At 37.2% G+C, this 21,018-nt stretch overlaps 1 protein-coding gene across 1 annotated transcript; it reads right to left on the reverse strand.

The window, feature by feature from the left end:
• Positions 1 to 11: 11 nt before the first annotated feature.
• On the reverse strand, positions 12 to 20,241 carry LOC132698743 (palmitoyltransferase ZDHHC11). The gene is made up of 8 exons (XM_060664970.1): positions 19,938 to 20,241; positions 17,194 to 17,369; positions 10,352 to 10,565; positions 7,774 to 8,069; positions 5,569 to 5,722; positions 3,789 to 4,023; positions 3,223 to 3,424; positions 12 to 1,678 (listed from the first exon to the last, which is right to left on the reverse strand). The coding sequence occupies exons 1-8, from the start codon at positions 20,157 to 20,159 to the stop codon at positions 1,441 to 1,443; spliced, it is 1,737 nt and encodes a 578-aa protein (XP_060520953.1). The 5' UTR covers positions 20,160 to 20,241; the 3' UTR covers positions 12 to 1,440.
• Positions 20,242 to 21,018: the final 777 nt, after the last annotated feature.

Genomic DNA, 21,018 nt, shown 5'->3' on the forward strand with positions numbered 1-21,018 from the left:
ATATAAATATTTGTACAAAACTTGAATTAATGCGCACTTCGAATTTTTTCACACACAACGAAACTTGGGACAATACCTGTGTAGCATTTATTTGGTGACTTTATGAAGTCTTAAAATTTATAAAAAAATTTAATGCAGTTCATATAATGATTTCTGTAAATCGTAACACAGTTTTTATAAATATTTAATTACATGTACTCGTCGTACTGGCGCCGCAAAGCCACAAAAGGTTTTCGCTTGACAAACACCTAATATCATCTCGATAATTAGACAAAACCCTATAATATGTAACAATAATTATAGACGGAATCAAAATACGGAAACAAGCCCAGTAATTGCTCGGAGCGTCATAGAGGACGGTTTTATGTGGTTTGTACTTAATATATGCCAGAGAAAGTGGAGTATCTGATGAATTACACAATTGATCAAAATTAATTTTAAAAATCATTTAAATATTGAATAAAAGAAACGGTTTGTTTGAAGCTTTTTTCAATTCTCGTATCTTATTTCCCAAGAAGTGATGAATAAAAAAAAAGTATTATGTAATTTATCAGAAGACAGCTAAAGCGACCCCAAGGTTCAAGTGGAATGAAATATTGGATTTTCACGTGACTCTCGCCATAGAGCAGATCTTGGTTTGTTGAAATTGGTCAAGAAAACAATTGAAACCTTTTCAGGTTCCATAAACCAAAATTTCTAAGCGACTACAGCGCCACCTACCGAGAATCGAAAACAAAAAGTTCAGATAAGACCTACGTGTGTTTTGTTTGGTGTCGTTGGACAATTTTTTTGTAAAATATATATTTTAGATTTGTCATCAATTGTGTAATTCTCGAGATAATAACGTTTCTGCACTTCATACAGGCTGATTCGTCATTCAAAAAATTCATATAAAAACAGGTCCCTAAATGCTTGAACTAGATAAAAATTATGACGTCCAGTGCCTTCCCTAATGGTAAGTTTTTTATGGATGAATTTCCAGCCGAGCATTCACGCATATTTTTTTAAACGCTCTGTATACTTTGCAAATTTTACGAAGAAAAAATTTGGCCCTCGAAGTCGGACAAGAATACGGTAAGTACTCATCCGTCTGTTTTTATTGAAAAGGCAATAAGAATTTCAGATTCAAAAAATAAGAAAGTTTCAGTGTTCAGTTAGACTTGATGCCAGTTATAGGTACGCGTATTATTATTTCAGTAAAATTTAAAACGTATTAATATCCCGGGACGAGAGATCAAAAACTGGGCATTAGATTCCTATACGTTATGCTTACAAACTCACTCCGGCTTAGAAAAATAGTTAAATTGTAATCCACGTATATTAAGTACGTGATTTGGTTTGTGAGGTGTCTTCTTTTATAATATTTAATCTGGTGGGTAATCTGATCTACTGAGCCGCGCGTAGCGAATAATCGAAAAGTTACGAATAAATTATTAATATTCATAACGGCCTGGTGCATGATCCGCTGATCGCCGACACGGTGCACGTTTGACGGGACGGAGAGGCTGGGTTGCTGAGCCCGCTTTCCCTGATCGGCGACAGGGCGGGCGTTTTAGGACGGTGAACCACGCTACGCCGTTTTCTCCTGTAGGAGGGTCTCCGGCCGCAGCGCTGCTGTTGCTGCTGCTGTTGAAGGAGCGTCAGCGCGTTGGCCAGTTCGGTTTCGCTGATTACCCTTCTAGAGGTGCAAAAGATATAATTTCACAGAATCTCGTTATTACTAGAATTGCATCGTATACCGAATAGGATGGTGTAATAATAATATTTGACAGGTTCCAGTTAGTTTAAAATATTTTCGATATTTCTGTAAGAAAAAGCAAATGAAAATGAACTTTTAAAAAAACCAACATATATTATATATATTTTTTTTAAACTTGATGGACTGGTAAAGTTATTTATGTATAGTGTACAAGTTCTAACAAAAATTCTAATAAAAATAATTTGGTTCCATTTAAATTAATGAAAACCCCCTACAAGATTTTCAATTGGCATATAATTGTTATGCATGTTATACTTTTGTGTCCTTTTTGATTATATCATTAGATGTGTAAATTATTAGACGTATGAAATACAAATTCAATAAAAAACTTTAATTAAATCAAAACTATGTTAGTTTCCTATCAACTCAATAAAAGTACGGAAATATTTTAAAAAATCTAAAAACACTACACCACAGTAACGAATCCCTAATTGTACTATGTATAGTCGGTACGATTTACGATGGCATAGTCGGTCATAAAACCAAGAGAGAAGGTACCTGCTTACCGGATAATTTCATTAGTTTCCACTACAAAACAGGGTCAGTTGGCTGCGCGGTAGGCGGATTAATTACGCAGAAAATGGTGTAAAATGTAACTTGTTAACTTCATTTCTGAATTGTCACAAATTACAAAACAAATTTGCCGTATGCTACAGACGAAATAATTGCTGAGATGGCTCATCAAGTTTGAAAATTGTCCTCTTACCATTGTATATTTATTGAATTGGTTTGTGCTCAGTGTATATTTTAATAAAAATATTGTAAATGAGGCAAGGTGCGATGATACTGCAGTAGTATCTGCTTGGAAGGTAGATTTCCAAACAGTTACCAAAGAAAATTGGATCAGTTGTATGACACATACAGAATACACTTGATATAAGCTCTGATGATGATGATGTTTCATCGCAAATACAAACTACGCATAGTTTACTTGCATCTTTACTCTTGGCGAATTATACGATATGATATATATTTTTTTTAGTTTTCCGATATTTTATGACATGAATTTTCTGACAATAATTTACTTAACAAATTATCATAATGTTTTCATGAAGATTCACCTACTTAAATATTCGTATAGCATTAAGGAACACCCTGATCTATTTTTACATAGAAAATAGATGAATCCATCTCTCCAAATTAATAAATGCAAAGTACAACTTACTCTGTCTCTCTTACTCCCAAGTAATATAATCGTAGTCGTGAGTGAGGGCTGTCTTGCATTGATCATACAGGTCTTTAGAGCGGAACGACATCTGTGGATGCCATCACAAATCGTACCGACTATATATTTCTTTCATTATAACATAAATATTATTTAGTGACAAATTTGTTTTCTTGACATTTTCTAGCAAGTGTACTAATTGAATTAAAAATTTAGGTTAGATAATATACAAAAACCATAATTAATATCGGACATTGACGTTTAGATTCGTGATATTTTGAACTTTGCTAAAACTGACCTTCGGGGGAGTGTAGCCGCATTAGGTCCGTACGATGCGTCCGGATAATCGGCAACGGGAACCAAATTGTTAATCGTCCGAATGGAGGGATCGTTGCTACCCGTGTCGCTAGATAGAGGCACAATTTGGTTGGTTTTCGGTAATTGAGCTTGAGCGTGCTGCTGTTGCTGCTGGTTTCGGCGCCTATGCTGGCCTAAATTCCCTGACACCAAAATTTAATTTGACTAATTGCTTTCCATATATATGTCTAAGTTTCGGAGTCCTTCATTGAACTATAGCACTGAATGAAATGAACTTACACATCAATCCATCCGTCCATCCAATCAATTACTAGTTTTACTGCGCATGCTCTATTAAGTGTAAAATGGTAAATTGAATGAATTCAATGGAAAACTAAAACTCGCTCGTTATGGTTAAACTAACGTAAATTATTCATGATGGTGTTTGAGTTCGTCTTATAAATCATTGGCCAATTGTTTTCATTTCAAAGATATTTAAGCAGAGCTTCTAAATTTGCTGCACAACGTCCTGGACGACATAGACTGTTGTTACTGTCCGTCGCTTACCTAAAACACGAAACAACATTCTGAGTTTTGCGCTGGACCAATGGCCGTGCGTCCTATGCGGCCTGCCCTCCAAAGCGGACGGCAGTTTTTTGCTTTTGGCCTTGTGCCTGCAGAGGGACATGAGACAACGCGGCTCGGACGGGCTGTTGGGGTCGTCTGGACTATCGGGAACCGAGACGCAACAGTTCCACTTCCGATGTACTTTCTTGAGGGAAACTTTGGCCTCTGGCGCGACCTGGTCACAATGAGATAATAATAATAATAATAATAATAATAATAATAAATCGCCTTTATTATATCAGAAAAAAAAACAATATATAATGTTAATATTTTTCAAAACAAAGTAAACAGATAGCTCAAAAGCGGCGCAGTCTAGCTTTAAATAGCTGCTCTACTGAACCGCTAAAGGACTATTTATATAATTAATAAATTGCGCACTATTTATTGAAATTGAAAATGAATGAACAACAAATGTATATGAAAAATATGAAAAATATCTGCAAAATCGGAAGAACGACATAACTCTACTGCACCCTACAGAAAATGCAATTGAAGATAAAGAAGATAAAGAACACATTATTAGGAAAACTGTATTTGTAACAAATGATCTTTGTACCTTTTTTTAAATGAATATAAATTTAAGTTACTGAATTGCTGTGACAAAGAATTGTAAACACGAATTGCGTTGAATGTGAAAGATCTACGAAACAAGGCACTCTGATGATGTAGCATCGTTAGTCTGTACCTGTATCTTACATTCGCAGAATGGTTAGTACTCCTAGGAGTAAGCCGCTCTCTCAGCAAAGTTGGCGAATCGAGGTTATGGATAATATGTCAGAATTGTAAATCAAAAAAAAATAACGGCCCTAAAATGGAACCTCGCGGCACCTCAGAGAAATGTTTAATTTCTTTCGAGTATCTGCTATCACAGTATATTTTCTGATATCGATTTGAAAAATACGATTTAATCAGCGCGCGTGAACTAGACGAAGGACCATAGATATTCAGCTTGAAAATCAATAGGTTATGGTTCACCGTATCGAATGCCAGTGGCTCGGACAATATCATCAATGACACTTATAAGAGCATTCGCAGTACTTGACATTCGTTTAAAACCCCACTGACTTTCTGGTACTATTTTATATATTTTATAATCCATTATATAGGTATACATTTGATAATAAAGAACTTGTTCGTATATTTTTGATAGTGCCGGTAATATACTTATTATTCCTGAAACTTATCCGGGCATTATTTTTAGCTAATGGTTTTCCAAGTGACATTTTCCAGATTTTTTGGAAATAGTTTACTCCTATGGAAGAATTAATAATGTGAGTGACATACTTATCAATGTAAGGACTGCAGTATTTAAGCATAAGTGGAGAGATTTGATTGATTGATTGATTAATAGTTTGCCGATCTTTATCAACTTTCCATTTTGCTTAAACGTTTAGTAGACCGAAAGCGTAAGTTCACCATCAATCCCTTGTTCCCCGTTCCGCTTGTTAACTCGCTAACTAATTTAGTTTTACCACTCATGTACAGATGGCAGCAAAGAGTTAATATAGAGGAGAAGGTCGCGTATACTGTTACGAATGCCATCTATTATTTGTGTCCAAGTACTTAAGTACTGTCATGGCGGTTTAAAGTAATACGTCACACTCAAAATACTACAGTAGCTTGTAGCATATAACAGCACTTTATTTATATTATATTACTATTAGGGATAATCTGATGTTTCCTATCTTGACCAAACAACGCGGCAACTACTTAAACTTACCGCATTGTTGTTTATAATGCACATTTGACAGTCCTGCGGGGTGGTCGGTGGGGTAGGGGTCGGCTCAGTGTTGCAACTAGAGAACGTTTCTTCTAGCACCGTGCAGCTGAAGAAGGTTGTACGCGTGCGCCCGTCGCACTGGAGGTTCACCGGTCTGTATGGGCAAAACAAACGTGCAGCTTTAGCTCGGTAGTATTTCCCTTTCAGTAATGGAGCTATAGGACCTTGGACTGACTTAATCATTATAGTAGTTCGAATTTTATGACAAGAGTTGTCATAAACGTAAATTATAGGTTGCGTTTTATTTACATATTTTTTTAATTTATCAAAGAAAATTCCTCCTCTTCAGGGCTTGACTGAAAAAAAGTTTCAGTCAAGCTTTGAAGAAGCCAACAGGATGATTGGCGAAACGTCAGCAATTTCGACTAAGCAAAAACCGACGCAGGAGGAACCCAAGAGTTTTGTAAAAAGCAATATATTTTTACTTTTGATAACAAAGTAATACAATTTTCTCTAATTCATTTGCAATCCTCAACAGAAACAGAATAATATCTATTCTACATCTTTGTCCCCGGTATAAAAACAACGTAATTTATGCATGAAGCTTTCTGGAATAAAAATCACTAGTAAGTGGCATACTTATTATACCGGGTGACACAAGAAAGTGGGAACGCTCTATAACTTTCAAACGCTTGAGATGGCGATTTGAAATTTGGAAGGGTCAATGCTGAATGCCCGATTTTTTGACAATATGTAGTTGCATTTCAGGTTTGAGCGGAAACCACAGTAACTTTCGAATTTTAAATGGCATTTGAATACGTAGGACGGACGGTTTTTCTCCCCTTTTTGTTTTTGTTTTTTTTATTTTTATTTAATTTTGAAAATTGTGTCTAGGAGGCTTTGACCATCATACATTGACCGGGTCACCTGATCATGTGAAATATTGTGAACGAAACTTTTGCTTTGCTTTGCTTTTTCAAATTTTCACACGCAAACCAGAGAAGTAAATACATTTTTATAAAAACAAAATATTATTTAGGTGGCTTCGCTCCTATTGATCATCAAGTTGGCGTGATTGAAAATTCTGACAGTTTGAACATTTTTATCTGATTACCGATTTCGTCGTGTTATCGATTCGGATTATCATGGAGAACAATAATCAATTTACAAATACCGGCATTGTTGAGGTTTTATTTCCTAACAGATTTTCAAAATATTGTGTTGAATTAGCCCAAAAAGTGACAGATTTGGAAATAAAAAAATCTATTCTCTTGTTTTTCTGAGTTTTCGGAAAAAAGTGTTTGTAGCTTAGGAGGCACGTATAAATAAAATACTTACATTAGTCTTTGGGTGGACAATTAATAATGAATAGAAACAAAGCCACCTAAGTAATATTTTGCTTTTATAAAAATGTATTTACTTATCTGGTTTTTCCTTCCCGCGAGCTTTAATAGGATGATCAGGTGACCCGGTAAATAGTATTTATGATGATCACTAGAGGGCACTTTACCTAGAACTTTGTTTTTATTTTCTCTGCCTTTTATTTATTTATACTGATATTGCAAAATAAAACAGATTGCCTTAAGCAGAATCACAAATCCTCAGACATTGTTACTCTTATCTGAAGTCGGTAGAAAAAGTCATTGTCACAATCCGTTAAAAATTAATTTCTATTAGAAGAGCTTATTATCCAACTGCTACTGTGATGGCCCATCAGAAATATTGAAATACTGAATATCGCGATATGCATTTTTGCTACGGAAGAGCAAATGGAAATGCGGATCAAGCACGAGGCTTATCCCAATAGAAACGTTCCATCTGCTAAGACATTCATCAACCTACCCAGGAGACTTGGTGAAAGAGGATCATTCAAACCTGACAATATGAATAAAGGGAGACCAAGACAATGACAATATTACACAATGAAAATATTATGATTTCCAATTTTCGTTACATGGTTTGCTACCATTATTTTACCACGTTGAATCTTGTATGTTGTATATTTGGGACTAGCTGTTTGGTTTAAGGGGCAGCATAACTAATAATATTTCGTTTAATTTTTTCTTTTTGTAAACAAATAAAGCCTGATTATTACTATTATAAACTTTATCGGCCATGTTTAAAAGTTTATTTTTCTGTTTTCCATCCGCAACGGCAACTTTTAACCTCACCTGGAGAAACTCCACTTCTACAGGTGCCACCTACCTGTGACGCAAAGTTGAATTAATGTATCCGTTTTCTTGCTCGTGGCGTGGCGCGTCCTGCGCGTGTTGGTCGCGCGTCAGAGCCCGAGATTGGCGCTGTTGCCGGATGTATTCGTAAGTAGTCAGCCCCAGGAAAGATATGTAGATGTGGAAGAAGCACAGGTGAAGTAGGAGACCGGCAGTAATGGCCGCCAACAGACCCAGCGCCGCGACGATCGCGAGAAATGCCGCGTCGCTGGACGGCAGAGACGATGACACCTGCGCCGAAACGTTGGACTTCGAAGGGGGACCGTAGTCCTGAAAATGGTCGTCAACAGTAGTAGTACGACTGCGCGGGTTCCGAATTATTTCTTTGACAACGCCGTATAAACTAAAGCGTGATAAATGGAAATTCATCTGCGGACCAAGTAAATATTTCTATTTGCTTGTGTCATCGATTATTTTTAATATTTTGTTTATTTTGGTTTATATGTTTTTAAAATACTTACAATGCAGTTTGGCTTGTTAACGTTTTAGGCCGCCGTCAAAACAGTTAAAAAGACCCTACAATAGTCAATTTTGCGCCACGGGGGGCACCTGACCTTTGAAAATGGCAATGATGCACCAACGTTCGCGATTTGCATGCAAAAATCCTTTAACGCGGATGGCTATCTTTAGATCTCCCCGGGTATACGTGTATATGCAAATTTGTATGTTATGGGGTTCTGCTTTGAGAGCTCGTATTTTTTTCTCGCCACAAAAAATAAAATCCTCGAACCAATTAACCGATATAATCGGTCATGGTCACTGAGGCGATAATCATTTCATTTGCGATTTTTCACAATAAAAATATATTTTTTACACGACCACGAGAATTACGTACAGGGTGGCCGTTTAAGAGGGGCCTATACGTTATCTAGAAACCTACGGGGGTTACAAGTGACCTTTGTTTTTTTATTTTCCTATTCGTCACTTTTTTGTATACATGGTAGTAAAACAAATTACATTTTTTAAATAGAACACCCTACATTTTATTGTATTTTTGGATAGTCCTTTCAAAGACAAATTCAACGATATATATGAGTATGGGTCTGTGACGCACCGTTTCGAACTTCCTAGCGATCATCTTCAGAATTCGGGTTATGTTTAAACCATCTTCGCAATAATCAATATTATTTAGACAATGATCAAATTGAAAATGTTTTCTTAAAATAAGCGGTGTTGGCACCTGTTAAATTAATTAAATTTCAATCACATAACATAGTACGGGTCTCTGACTTACCGTTTTGCCTTAATTGGCAGATAAAAAAATGTGGTTCTTCTTGAGTCTACATCTGAAGCGGCAAGGCGGGTGGGGGTCTCTGGAGTATTTTCAAAATGTAGAAAAATATCTAGCTGCATATTTTCATCCAAAACCGTCGGACTCCTACTTTTTTTCACTAAAACGCTGCCGTTTGTTCGAAACTGCTGGTACATATACAGAGCCGGACTTTTGTTATTGGGGATGTAACATTCTAATAGGTCAACTTTGTCCCCTTAATAAAATAAATAGACAATAGTGGAAGTCCGAAAAAATACGCCTAAAATATTATACACCTGTCAAAAAGTTAGTAATATTGCCACAACAGAGAACCACGATTGTTTGCAAAACTATGTCAAAAAGGTCAAAAGTAACAATATTTTGTGTTTGTTTCTTTCAGCAGGCAGGTTTCGATATATTTTTTAAAGCCAGCATCCTAACAATGATGGTTTAAACATAACCCTAATTCTGACGGTGCGTCACAGACCCATACTCATATATATATATATATATATATATATATATATATATATATATATATATATATATATATATATATATATATATATATATATATATATATATATATATCCTTGAATTTGTCTTTGACTATCCAAAAATGCAATAAAATATAGAGTGTTCTATTAAAAAAAAATGTAACTTTGTTTTATATAAAAAAGTCACGCTTAGGAAAAAAAAATAAATAAAGGTAATTTTAATATAAACAACTTTTTTATTTCAATTTTTTTGTAAATCCCGTAGGACATTTTTTTTTCATTGTAAAAAAGTTTTTCGCATTGTAAATATCCATATTTTCCTCTTTGATGACTATTTATTGTTACATTGCTTAAAAAAACCCTTCGTTAACATGATACGAGTCGTTTTTCCGATTATATAGAAAAAAAATTGAGCGTCAGATATGATTTTTTAACAAATATATTACTGAATAGAGTACAAATAAATTTCAATTTAACATGGCCGCCAAAAACTAAAAAATAATTTATAATTATTCGAAGAAAAAACGAAAATAAATTTTGGTTGCCCCACCATCCCCTAACCGGTTTCCGGTTATTTTTTTTATATTACATAAGTAACCTTTAGAACTCCATCCGACCACTTGGTTAGTGATGTCAAATATTTTTTCTTAGGCGTCTGCTGGAGATGATCATTTAAGTGCTCGAAATGCATATTGACGGCATTTTATAAAAAAATATATTTTTGTTTCTTTGGGTTTTACCTAGTTTTGGTAATCACTGGTTGAAATTTCCGTTACCCAGTTTATCACGTTCTACAAAATTACCTTCGCTTCCTCGGTCGATAGGTCCTCGTCTTCGTCGCCCTGTTTCAACGTGTGATGGTAGACCAAGTTGGCTACGGCCAATGCGAATACCAAGACGGCCGCGGCGATGGCGCTGCTCACGCACATGAGGAACACGCTGTAGTTGCGGCCACCGATGCAGTGGTTCAGCCACTTGCAGTGGTGGTCGAAATTGGCCACGCACTTGTTGCAGGCGCTGGAAAGGTGTTTTTCATTTAGGAATCATTGCGACGAATTTTTCCCGGCCTTGAAAGCGACGTAATGTTTTATTTACGGGCCGATTGATTTTACTATTATCGGCGATATCAGGAACTGCACCGGATCGATGCGTACGATGCACAAGATCGCTAGGAGGTCGGGTCGTGGTGCTTAAGAAACGGAAACGTAGCAGTTTCCTTGTTCTTGATTTTATAGTCATTTCTTAAAAGCATTCCGTCAAGCCCTGCTGTTAATTACTATCTACAAAACTTCTGCGTCGGTTGTTGTTGAGTCGAACTTGTTAACGTTTCGTTTCTTCGGAGCTTGACTGAAACTGCGGCAGCTGCTGATGAGTTTGTTTGTCTCAGTCTTAAGGCTGTGGTTTGAGCCTAGTTGATATTTTTCGTCCATTTTGCCAATTAAACCAAAATTGTAAGTCGGAGACCCGTACTATGTTATATAATTAAAATTGCTATTGAAGTGGCTATTCGAAAATCCAATAATATACAGGGCGTCTTATTTAAGAAAATTGAGAAAAGTATCATTTAATTTTTTTTGTAACTCCCGTAGGTTTCGAGATAAGGTACAGGCCCCTATTAACCTGGCAGCAGAGACGGTTACTGAGAAACGTGTCTTGCATAGAAAATTTTTGCGACTAGTTGGTGAGATGTATCTTTATAGTATCGTTCGCCTTCGCTGCAATAACATCACCTCGAAATACTATACTACGTCATGGATGAGCGCCGTCGCTTAGTATATAAACCTTGTAGCCTTAGAATTAAGTTTAGTTTACACTTGATAACGGGTAGTGATATATGGAACTAAAAGTTCAGATTTTCACGAAATTATATATTATGACATGGCAATTGTTTCGACAACGCCGTGTCTTTATCAAATGTAATATTTACAAACTACCTGCTACTAAATATACCGAAAAATGACCATAAAACCTTAATTAATGTTGTTAAGCAATACATTTGAATGTCTCATTTTGTTAATCTCCATGGCCTCCAATAAATTTAATTTTCTACTTTTTATGGCTGTGTGTAATATATCAAAAATGTCGTCAATAATGTGTTTTTCTGTGTTTAAGTGTGTAGCATAATTAGAATCTAGACTATTGTTTTTAAACGCTCTTATATGTTCGTTAATGCGTTTCTTGAAGGATCTACCTGTTTGTCCAATATAAATTTTAGGACAAGATCCACATTTCAACCTGTAGACACCTGATTTTTTGGATTTCGGAAATTTCGATTTATTGATAAATTGGTTAAGGCTTTCGCGGCCCATTGATAAGCTATTATCTTCATTCGGGTTTAAAGGCCGTCGTCGATTGGAATTACTTCCTAACGTTTCGCTAGCACGAGTTGCGAGCTTCTTCAGAGGTCCTTCCATCTCCGATGTTGGACGTAGACTGACGATTTCTCCTGCGCAGGTTGTATTTATGCCGATTGGTGGAGGGCGGGGCTTGTTCCGCTTCGGTTGATCTCGGGATATCGATCGGTACTGCTCGGGCGTTCCTAAGGATCGGGTTCCAGATTTGGTTGAGTCTAAGGGTCTCCTCCTTTCGGTTGAAATTGTGAGGGTGTTTTTGAATATCAATGGCTTCCCTGACTAGTCTGTTGTGATAGCCGTTGACCGATGCTAGTAACTTACAGCTCTCAAAGTGTATCCTGTGTTCCCCGCTGCCCAGTGCGTGTTCAGCCACTGCAGACTTCTCTGTATGTCCTAGCCTGCAGCTTGCTTTATGCTCCTTAAGTCTCGTTCCCATTGATCTCTTGGTAGTTCCGATGTAGACCTTTCCGCATGAATACGGAATGCGGTAGACTCCCGCAGCTGAAAGTGAGCCCCTCTTGTCCTTCGCTGACCTGATGGTCTGCTGGATCTTCTTTGTAGGCTTAAAGATTGTTTTGATGTCGTGTCTTTTCAATACTCTGCCAATCCTGTCGGTGACACTCGGAATATACGGCAGATATGCGTGGGAGGTGGAGGGTCGTTGTTCGGTATCCCGTGATCTTGATGATCTTGAGTTCATTGATCTCTCGATCTCCCTCTTACTGTAGCCATTTACCTCGAACGCAGTTTTTAGGTGTTCAAGTTCCATCTGGAGGTTCTCCGGTTCGCAAATCCTTCGGGCTCGTTCTGTCAGTGTTCTGATAACCCCATACTTTTGACTTGGGTGGTGGTTGGATAGAGCATGCAGGTATCTGTCCGTATGGGTTGGTTTTCTGTAAACTGTGTGGCCCAGCTTGTTACCTCGCTTCCTCACTAGTACGTCCAAGAATGCAAGTTGTTGGTCATTTTCAGTCTCCATAGTAAACTGGATGCTGGGATGCTGACTGTTGAGATGCTGCAGAAAGTTGTTGAGCTTGTCCATACCATGTTTCCAAATCACGAAGGTGTCATCCACGTACCGGAACCACGTTGCTGGCTTGTACTCTGAGGTCTCGATCGCTTTTTCCTCAAAGTGTTCCATAAATAAGTTGGCTATAACCGGGCTTAGTGGGCTTCCCATTGCCACTCCGTCCACCTGTTCGTAGAAGTTTCCCTTCCACACGAAATAGCTACCGGTCAGACAGACTTCAAAAAGTTTGCAAATATCGACAGGAAATATCCTGTTCACCAGGTCCAAGCAACTCTTCAGAGGTACTTTGGTAAACAGTGAGACAACGTCGAAGCTCACAAGGATGTCGTTTTGTTCAATATTGATATCTTGAATCTTGCGCACGAAGTCGGTGGAGTCCTTGATGTAACTGGTGCCGTGTCCTACGTGTGGTTGAAGCAGCGATGCCAAGTGTTTAGCCAAGTAATACGTTGGTGATCCGGGTGCGCTAACTATTGGTCTTAACGGGACATCTACTTTGTGTATCTTAGGTAGTCCATAGAGCCTAGGTGGAACCCTCCACCAATCGGCATAAATACAACCTGCGCAGGAGAAATCGTCAGTCTACGTCCAACATCGGAGATGGAAGGACCTCTGAAGAAGCTCGCCACTCGTGCTAGCGAAACGTTAGGAAGTAATTCCAATCGACGACGGCCTTTAAACCCGAATGAAGATAATAGCTTTTCAATTTATTGTTTTTTAAATATTTTCCTATTGTGTTGTTAGTTCTGAAAGCTATTTTTAAACCACATTTTGACAAATGTTTTGAAACTTTTTCGCTAGGTTCTCCTATGTATGTAATTGTTTTAAATTATTCGTGTTCTGTATTTGGTTTCGGATAAATAGAGTTTACTGTTGTCTGCATTTGTTTTTTATTTATAATTTTATCTATAATGGACGGATTGTAGCCGTTGTTTAGTGCTATTTGTTTAATGATATTAAGTTCTTTGTTGTAATTTTCTGTTGAGAGTGGCGCATTAAGAAGTCTGTGTATAAAAGAGTTAAATGCAGCCATTTTGTGTGTATAAGGGTGATTTGAGCTATGTATGACTGTGTCCGTGTGTGAAGGTTTATGATATATTGAAAAATCTAATTTGTTTTGCACTTTTGTAATAGTTAAGTCTAAAAAATTAATGGAGTTATGATATTCAATCTCGATAGTGAATTTTATACGATTATGTATTGAGTTAATGTAATTTAAAAAAGAATTCAATTGTCTGTCCGTTCCAACAAAGCAAGCAAAGACATCGTCCACATATCTACACCACCATAAAAAACTTTTACTTATCCATAAAAATCTCGGCTAACAAAGGACAAAGTGAGTTTCCCATAATCAAACCTTCTTTAGAGATATAAATCTGTCCATTAAATTCAAAATAATTTTGGTCTAAAGATACTATTAAGCAATCTAATACATCTTGTTTCACCAATGGGTTAACCTGTTTCCGAGTTAGGGTAAAATCTCCTAAATCTATCGCATCCATAGGTGGAATATTGGGAAATAAGTTTTGTACATCAAAAGACAATAGAGTTGCGTTAGAAGAGATTTTGATATCTTTAATTTTATTGATTAATTCAAATTTTGGTTTAAAATCTGTGTGGAACTTTAAAATATTTACTAATTTTCTAGAGAGTTTAGCTGCTGGAGCTGTTACATAAGACACAACTGCTCTAATGGGCATATCTTATGTAACAGCTCCAGCAGCTAAACTCTCTACAAAATTAGTAAATATTTTGAAGTTCCACACAGATTTTAAACCAAAATTTGCAATAAAAAATTCTTTTGAATTATTCAACAAAATTAAAGATATCAAAATCCCTTCTAACGCAACTCTATTGTCATTTGATGTACAAAACTTATTTCCCAGTATTCCACCTATGAATGCGATAGATTTAGGAGATTTGACCCTAACTCGGAAACAGGTTAACCCATTGGTGAAACAAGATGTATTAGATTGCTTAATAGTATCTTTAGACCAAAATTATTTTGAATTTAATGGACAGATTTATATCTCTAAAGAAGGTTTGATTATGGGACACCCACTTGGTCCTTTGTTAGCCGAGATTTTTATGGATAATTTGGAAAATATCATACTAGAACATCCTTAAAGTAAAAGTTTTTTATGGTGGTATAGATATGTGGACGATGTCTTTGCTTGCTTTGTTGGACAATTGAATTCTTTTTTAAATTATATCAACTCAATACATAATCGTATAAAATTCACTTTTAGTTCTTATTTATTTTGTTATTTATTAGACCTGGTTAGCGTATTAATTTTATTGCAGAGAATTTGTCATAGCAAGCAAAAACGTAACCTTTTAACGGCTTCCGGTTTGTGCAATGGGCAAGAGTATGACAAAGCTTTTTATGAAATGATATAGACGATTCTCTGGTTATTTGTTATATGCGGATGATGGTAACTTTTTCGTTAAATGGATGAAACGAAGGCGGTGGAGAATATACAGTGCGAGTCTCTAATTTGGAATAAGTTCAGTAGGCTAAAGAAACTCTTTTACTATTTGAAATTACGCATTTATTCGGGTGAGGCGAGTATTAGTCAAAAATTTAGAAATTTACACCAAATGTTAATGATGATTGGCTATCGTTTGCAGCATTGCAGATTTTAGCCCGGTTTATGACGGCCACGTCACTTCACTCAGTCAATGTATTCATGCCGTTTTCAGGAAAATGTACTGAAAAATCAATGATCGTTGAAAAAGTGTTGTATACAACACATGGGACAAACTTCTTTAGTCACTCGCTTATAAGATTCGATGCGCTCCTGCCAAATCAAACTCGCGATTAAAGTGGTGTTGTATACATAAAACACTATTAAAAATCGTTCATCCAAGAGAACGCAATACCTTAGAGAATATCGTTTTTTTTTTCAGCAAAAACTTTTAACTTTTAACTTAACTATCTCTAGAAGGGGGCATTTGGCTTAGAAAATAAAGAACAAAATAGCTTTCTAATTTTTAATTTAATTAAATTGAAATATGGTTCCTGCTCTGGACAATATTACTTTATAAACCACCAAAATGTCGTTAATATAACAGCCAAAGAACAATAGCAGCAAAAAATTATCTGCCGAAACAGGAAAACAACAGTAAAGTCCGCCAAAACATCAATCAATCAATCATCAAAGCCAATCTTGCTAACTCTGGCTGGGATTCTAAATCTTTTCCTAGTTGCATAGAAAATTGGATTGAAGATCGGACAATGAGGCAATTGGATACATTGTTGAAGGACTTTTTGAGAGCAAGGCACTGTATTCTGGGTGCAGAAGCATGATTGAAAACATGCTTGTTTCGTTGTCAGTAGATAAGCAAAGCTGGTTTCGGGGCAGAAATCCTCGCATAACCTCAAACCTTTAAACCGAAATAGGAAATTTGAACGGATTCCACGTAATATGATTAAACGTAATTCAATCTCCTCTTCTTAGGGAATCTATAGAAACGAGGTATTGGGTTTGATATTTTAAGGGTTTTTGCGAATTTCGTTTGAGATATTTGAAATGATTTCCTCTTTTGGGATGATACGTCGGGCAAGGACGAAGTTGGAACCTTTTGCAAGAACTGATTTTACCGTGTCCTAAAGTTGATGATATGACCCATAAATTTATTGCAGTGTTTGGTATTTGAGGTGAGTTTAATGGTTTCACTGGTGTTGACGTTGGTTTTTCAAATTTTCGAATATCATTCTGGGCAGTGCGAACCAGGCGAACCAGTTTTAGCAAAGTTCGACTCAGGAGGATTTCAGAAATTTTGCAAATAGTAAATGCGGAGAGAGATTAATCGTCCCCTAAATAAACGACTGGAAAACACACGCAGGAAACATTAAGATCTAGGATAGCAGAGCATGTGGACCACTGGAACCTCGGCCGAAAAAGCTCAAATTTAAGGGAGCTGTTTTCATGGCAAATATTAAGTACCCACTTCTTGGCAACTGCTTAAAAAGCGTACTAGTGCCGGTGCTCTTAGATAACGAAAAGTGTAATATTGCATAATTAAGTCAAACGAAGACAATAGAAGTTTATCATTTTATGGTTATGACACTTCTTTAGGATAGAATTATTGAATTTGATAACAGTTTCGTAACAAAACAATTGCCAAACACGACAAATAGCTTTCCTTTTGTTGTTCATTTATTGAACTTCTGTAGAAGAACTAGATATGATTTTTATTAATCTCAGTCTATTTTTCATTTGTTGATTAACATTTAACAGTCGTTACTGTCACTTGCCTGCAGTGCTTGGTCCTAGCGGTGACTTGGATGTGGCACAGGTGGCAGACGCCGCCCTCGATCACGTGAGAGTGTTTTGTGCGGTCCAGCAAGGGCACCGGTTTCGGTTCCCTCGAACGTAGAGCCTCCTCGGCAGGGTCCACGAGGGTGGCCGATAGGTGGGTCGAAATATGGACCTGGGAAAAGAGAAGGTTAACCCAATTAAAGTTATTTTTGGGATTACTTTCATCACCCAAAGTAGGTGATATTTATTTATTTTTTCTTTTCTTTTTATGTGTATTTTTCCTGCCTAGCGCTGCTACCTTCTTCTTAGGATACGTTTAAAAACGGAGGCTCAAAATATCTTATTTTGTTCATCTGTCCTTTTAATTGTATATTAATACGTGAAATAGAAAATTGTTGGTCGTAGAAATCAAATTAACCTTAGATGGGCGTAGATTAAGGCCGAAACCGTAATTATCTGCATGAAATGATCGGTTTCTCAAAATGAACAACGAAAACAATATCGGTCGTTGACCATTATATGGCGTTCGTGACTCGGGGTGATTAGATATTGACGGCCTATATATAATTCTTATTTATAGCGACGAAAACTGGATTGCCCCGAACTGGCAACAAACAAACTGCCGGTCGGTGTTGATTTTGCAAGATTTTTGTGGCGGAAAAAGAGCTTTTTTCGATTTTTACGATCCGACGCTCCTCCGGCTTTAATTTTGAGAGGGCCGCGCCCCAATTAGGTTAATGCTTTTGGCTTTTAATCGGATTGAATCGTAGATACACCGACCGCGACCACTTTGCTATTCTATCGTAAATTTCGGCCTCTTGATCGTTTTGTATTTTAAAGGAGTTTGCAATGATGCAGCGTTTTATACCATGTGCACAGATATTAATTTGTAGCAGATGTTGTACCCCTTATAATGTTTTAATTTTTTATAGAATGTTTGTATAGAAATGTATCAATGTATAACTTTCTTTTAGGTGATACCTACTAGGGAAATGTTTCCGAACCAACAATGATGCAATTTTTTTTCTCCACATAGTCTCCTTGTAGCTCTATATACTTCTCCCAGTGATGCTCCCATCTTTTTAACTAACTAACTAACTAAAATAATTGTTCACGAAGGTGATTGCCTCCTCACTTGGCGGACATCTTGGCTCTCCGAGCGCAGTTTTTAAATCGGCTGAGTAAGGCGGCTGGTCAAGCAGATCAAACCTTAATTCTTGGATTTTCGCCATGGCAACCGCTATGGTTGTCTTGGTGAAACAAGTTTTTTTTTAAATAAGAACTAAATGTTCAGATTTTCACGAAATTATATATTTTGACATGACAATTGTTTCGACAACACCGTGTCTTTATCAAATGTCATTTGATCTGAACTTTGGGCCTCCTATTTTAATTTTATTTTAAGAATTTGCTTTTATTTTGTGATTCCTATTATTTTGATCATGAAACGTTGTATTTGGCTAACCAGAGTAGTTCTATAACAAATTATTGATTGAATTACCGTTTCATCTATTTGCATCTTACAGTGGCTTAAGAAAATTGGGTCTGAAAATTTATATAATAACACTGGTCTGCAAAAAAAAATTTTTTTTCTCTCCTTGTTTTCATGCATGAATTCATCTTATTTTATGCTCTATGTTATTTTTATTTTTTTTTCGCGCATCACATGGTAAATTTTTATATATAGAGACCATAGAATGAAGCAGATGTTCCCCTGTTATAAAAAGACATGAAAAACAATGCAGAATTTCAAGGCAAAGTGGAAATGGTAGTCGAACCTAATGATAATTTAGACGACGAACTACCTCAGCAAATAAAAAAACGAATCCATTTGTCCTTGGAAGCTAAACAAATTGTTTCGAAGTGCCGTGACCAAAGTTCCGAAGTCAACTGTATGGAATGGCAGAGCATTTGCAATGGAGGGTGGATTATTTAAATACAATTGAAAAATTTCGAGAGCAAAACAGGCTAATGGTGTATTTAGACGAAACGTCTGTACTATACCGCCTTAATAATTCTTCATGCTGGGTTCAAAAATGGTTGGTTGGAAGATGCCTTATTTTTGTCCGTTGCCAAAACTATCGCCAAATAATGTTATTGTGTTGGATAATGCCTCGTATTAAATAATTTCTGTACTAAAATGTTTATATTTTGAAGGGAGCTACACGAAAAAACAACTTCTGCAATTATTAAAAATAAAACATTTTAATAAAGATTACAAAATGGATTCGATAGAACAACAAAACTGACTTGAAATTTTTAACCCGATTGAGATGATTTGGTCTGAGTTGAAAGCGTATATAAGAAGAAATAACACTGCACCAAAATTTAGGGATAGTACCATAAACGTGATTCGGCTAACTATGAAAAACGAGTAATAATAGAAGAAAATATTTATCGAGAACGATTAGTGACAGAGTTGATCAACTAGGTCACGACAGTAGCGATAGTGACTGATACTTTACTATTATTATATTTAATATTTTGTATATTAATAATGATACCATGTAGAAATGTAATGAAATAAAACGTAATAGATTGTTACTTTGTACTAATTTTTTATGGCTCGGCGAAAAAAACTGTTAGTGTAGGTAGATAAATTCCTAGGACAGTCCTGGAACGGCTACGGGTAAGGGTCTGCTCGGCATTGTGTTCTATAAGAGGCTGCGATTTGGGAGTAATAAACAGTAGGCAAGGTTTCGTTGTAAAAGCACTATATTTCTGGTCGGAGTATACCTACCAGCAACAGGACGGACAACGCGGCGGCGGCGGCCGGTTGCGCGTGTGGCGGCAACGCCGGCACCAGCACCAGGTAGGAGCCGCCGGCGAGGGCGGCCAGCGTGAGCCAGCCGACCACTTGGAGCGGATTGAGGGGCGGCTGGAAACCGTGCTGCCTGCGCAGACGGCCGCTGTGACGTGGGGCCAGCGGCTCACCGCCGTTCGCCACCTGGGGGGACAACATAAGGGCCGGGGGGCGCGGACGGCGACGGAGAAGATAACCACGACGGCGTAGAGGTCATGACGGACGTGCGGGGACGCGTCGCGGCGCTCACATGCAGACTGACGCGATCAGCGCGAGCCGGCCAGTCGGAATTGTCGCATGGCGGTATCGATTGCGCGGGAAATCAGGGGCGTCGGGGGCGGGCGAACCGTGCCAGGAAAAACGTCCTTAAAGTCGATTTTTACTTTCGTTAACTCGATTAACGGCGCGCTTAGAATAAGCTCTGCCACTGTATACTAAAAACCAAATAGTTTACATAGTAGTCAATTTTTTAAGCGAGAATACCACCACGCAGAAGCGACGAAAAAATGCCCTCGATTCCGATTTGGTTGAAATCGGAGTCTGTTTTCTTTTAAATATGTATCTTAGTAGGCTGCAAAAAAAATTGAAGTCTTGCGTCAAACGGTTTTTTTATTGACGGCATTTTAAACAAGACGTGTCCTAAAAAATGTCGCACATAACGCAAATTGAGTACAGAGCAGTCATAAAGTTTTTGACACAGGATGGGTTAGCACCTAAAATTATTAAAGACTGTATGGTGTGTACGGCCAAAGTTCTCCTTCGTATTCTGTAGTGAAAGAATGGGCCAGGACTCGCTTGAAGATGATTCAAGGACTTTTCGACCAGTGCACGTCATAACGGAAGATATTGTTGCGATTGTGGAAGAGGTGGTATTGGGTGATCGACGTTTAAAGGTCAAGAAAATCTCAGAAATTACTGAGCTTTCTGATACCACTGTCAATGATAAATATTACGAAACATTATTACTTAAATTGCGAGACTGCATACGTGTAAAACATCGAGGAAAACTGACCAGAGG

This window comes from Cylas formicarius, unplaced genomic scaffold (assembly GCF_029955315.1).
Source record: "Cylas formicarius isolate icCylForm1 unplaced genomic scaffold, icCylForm1.1 PGA_scaffold_2__14_contigs__length_35257938, whole genome shotgun sequence".
Classification (NCBI taxonomy): domain Eukaryota; kingdom Metazoa; phylum Arthropoda; class Insecta; order Coleoptera; family Brentidae; genus Cylas; species Cylas formicarius.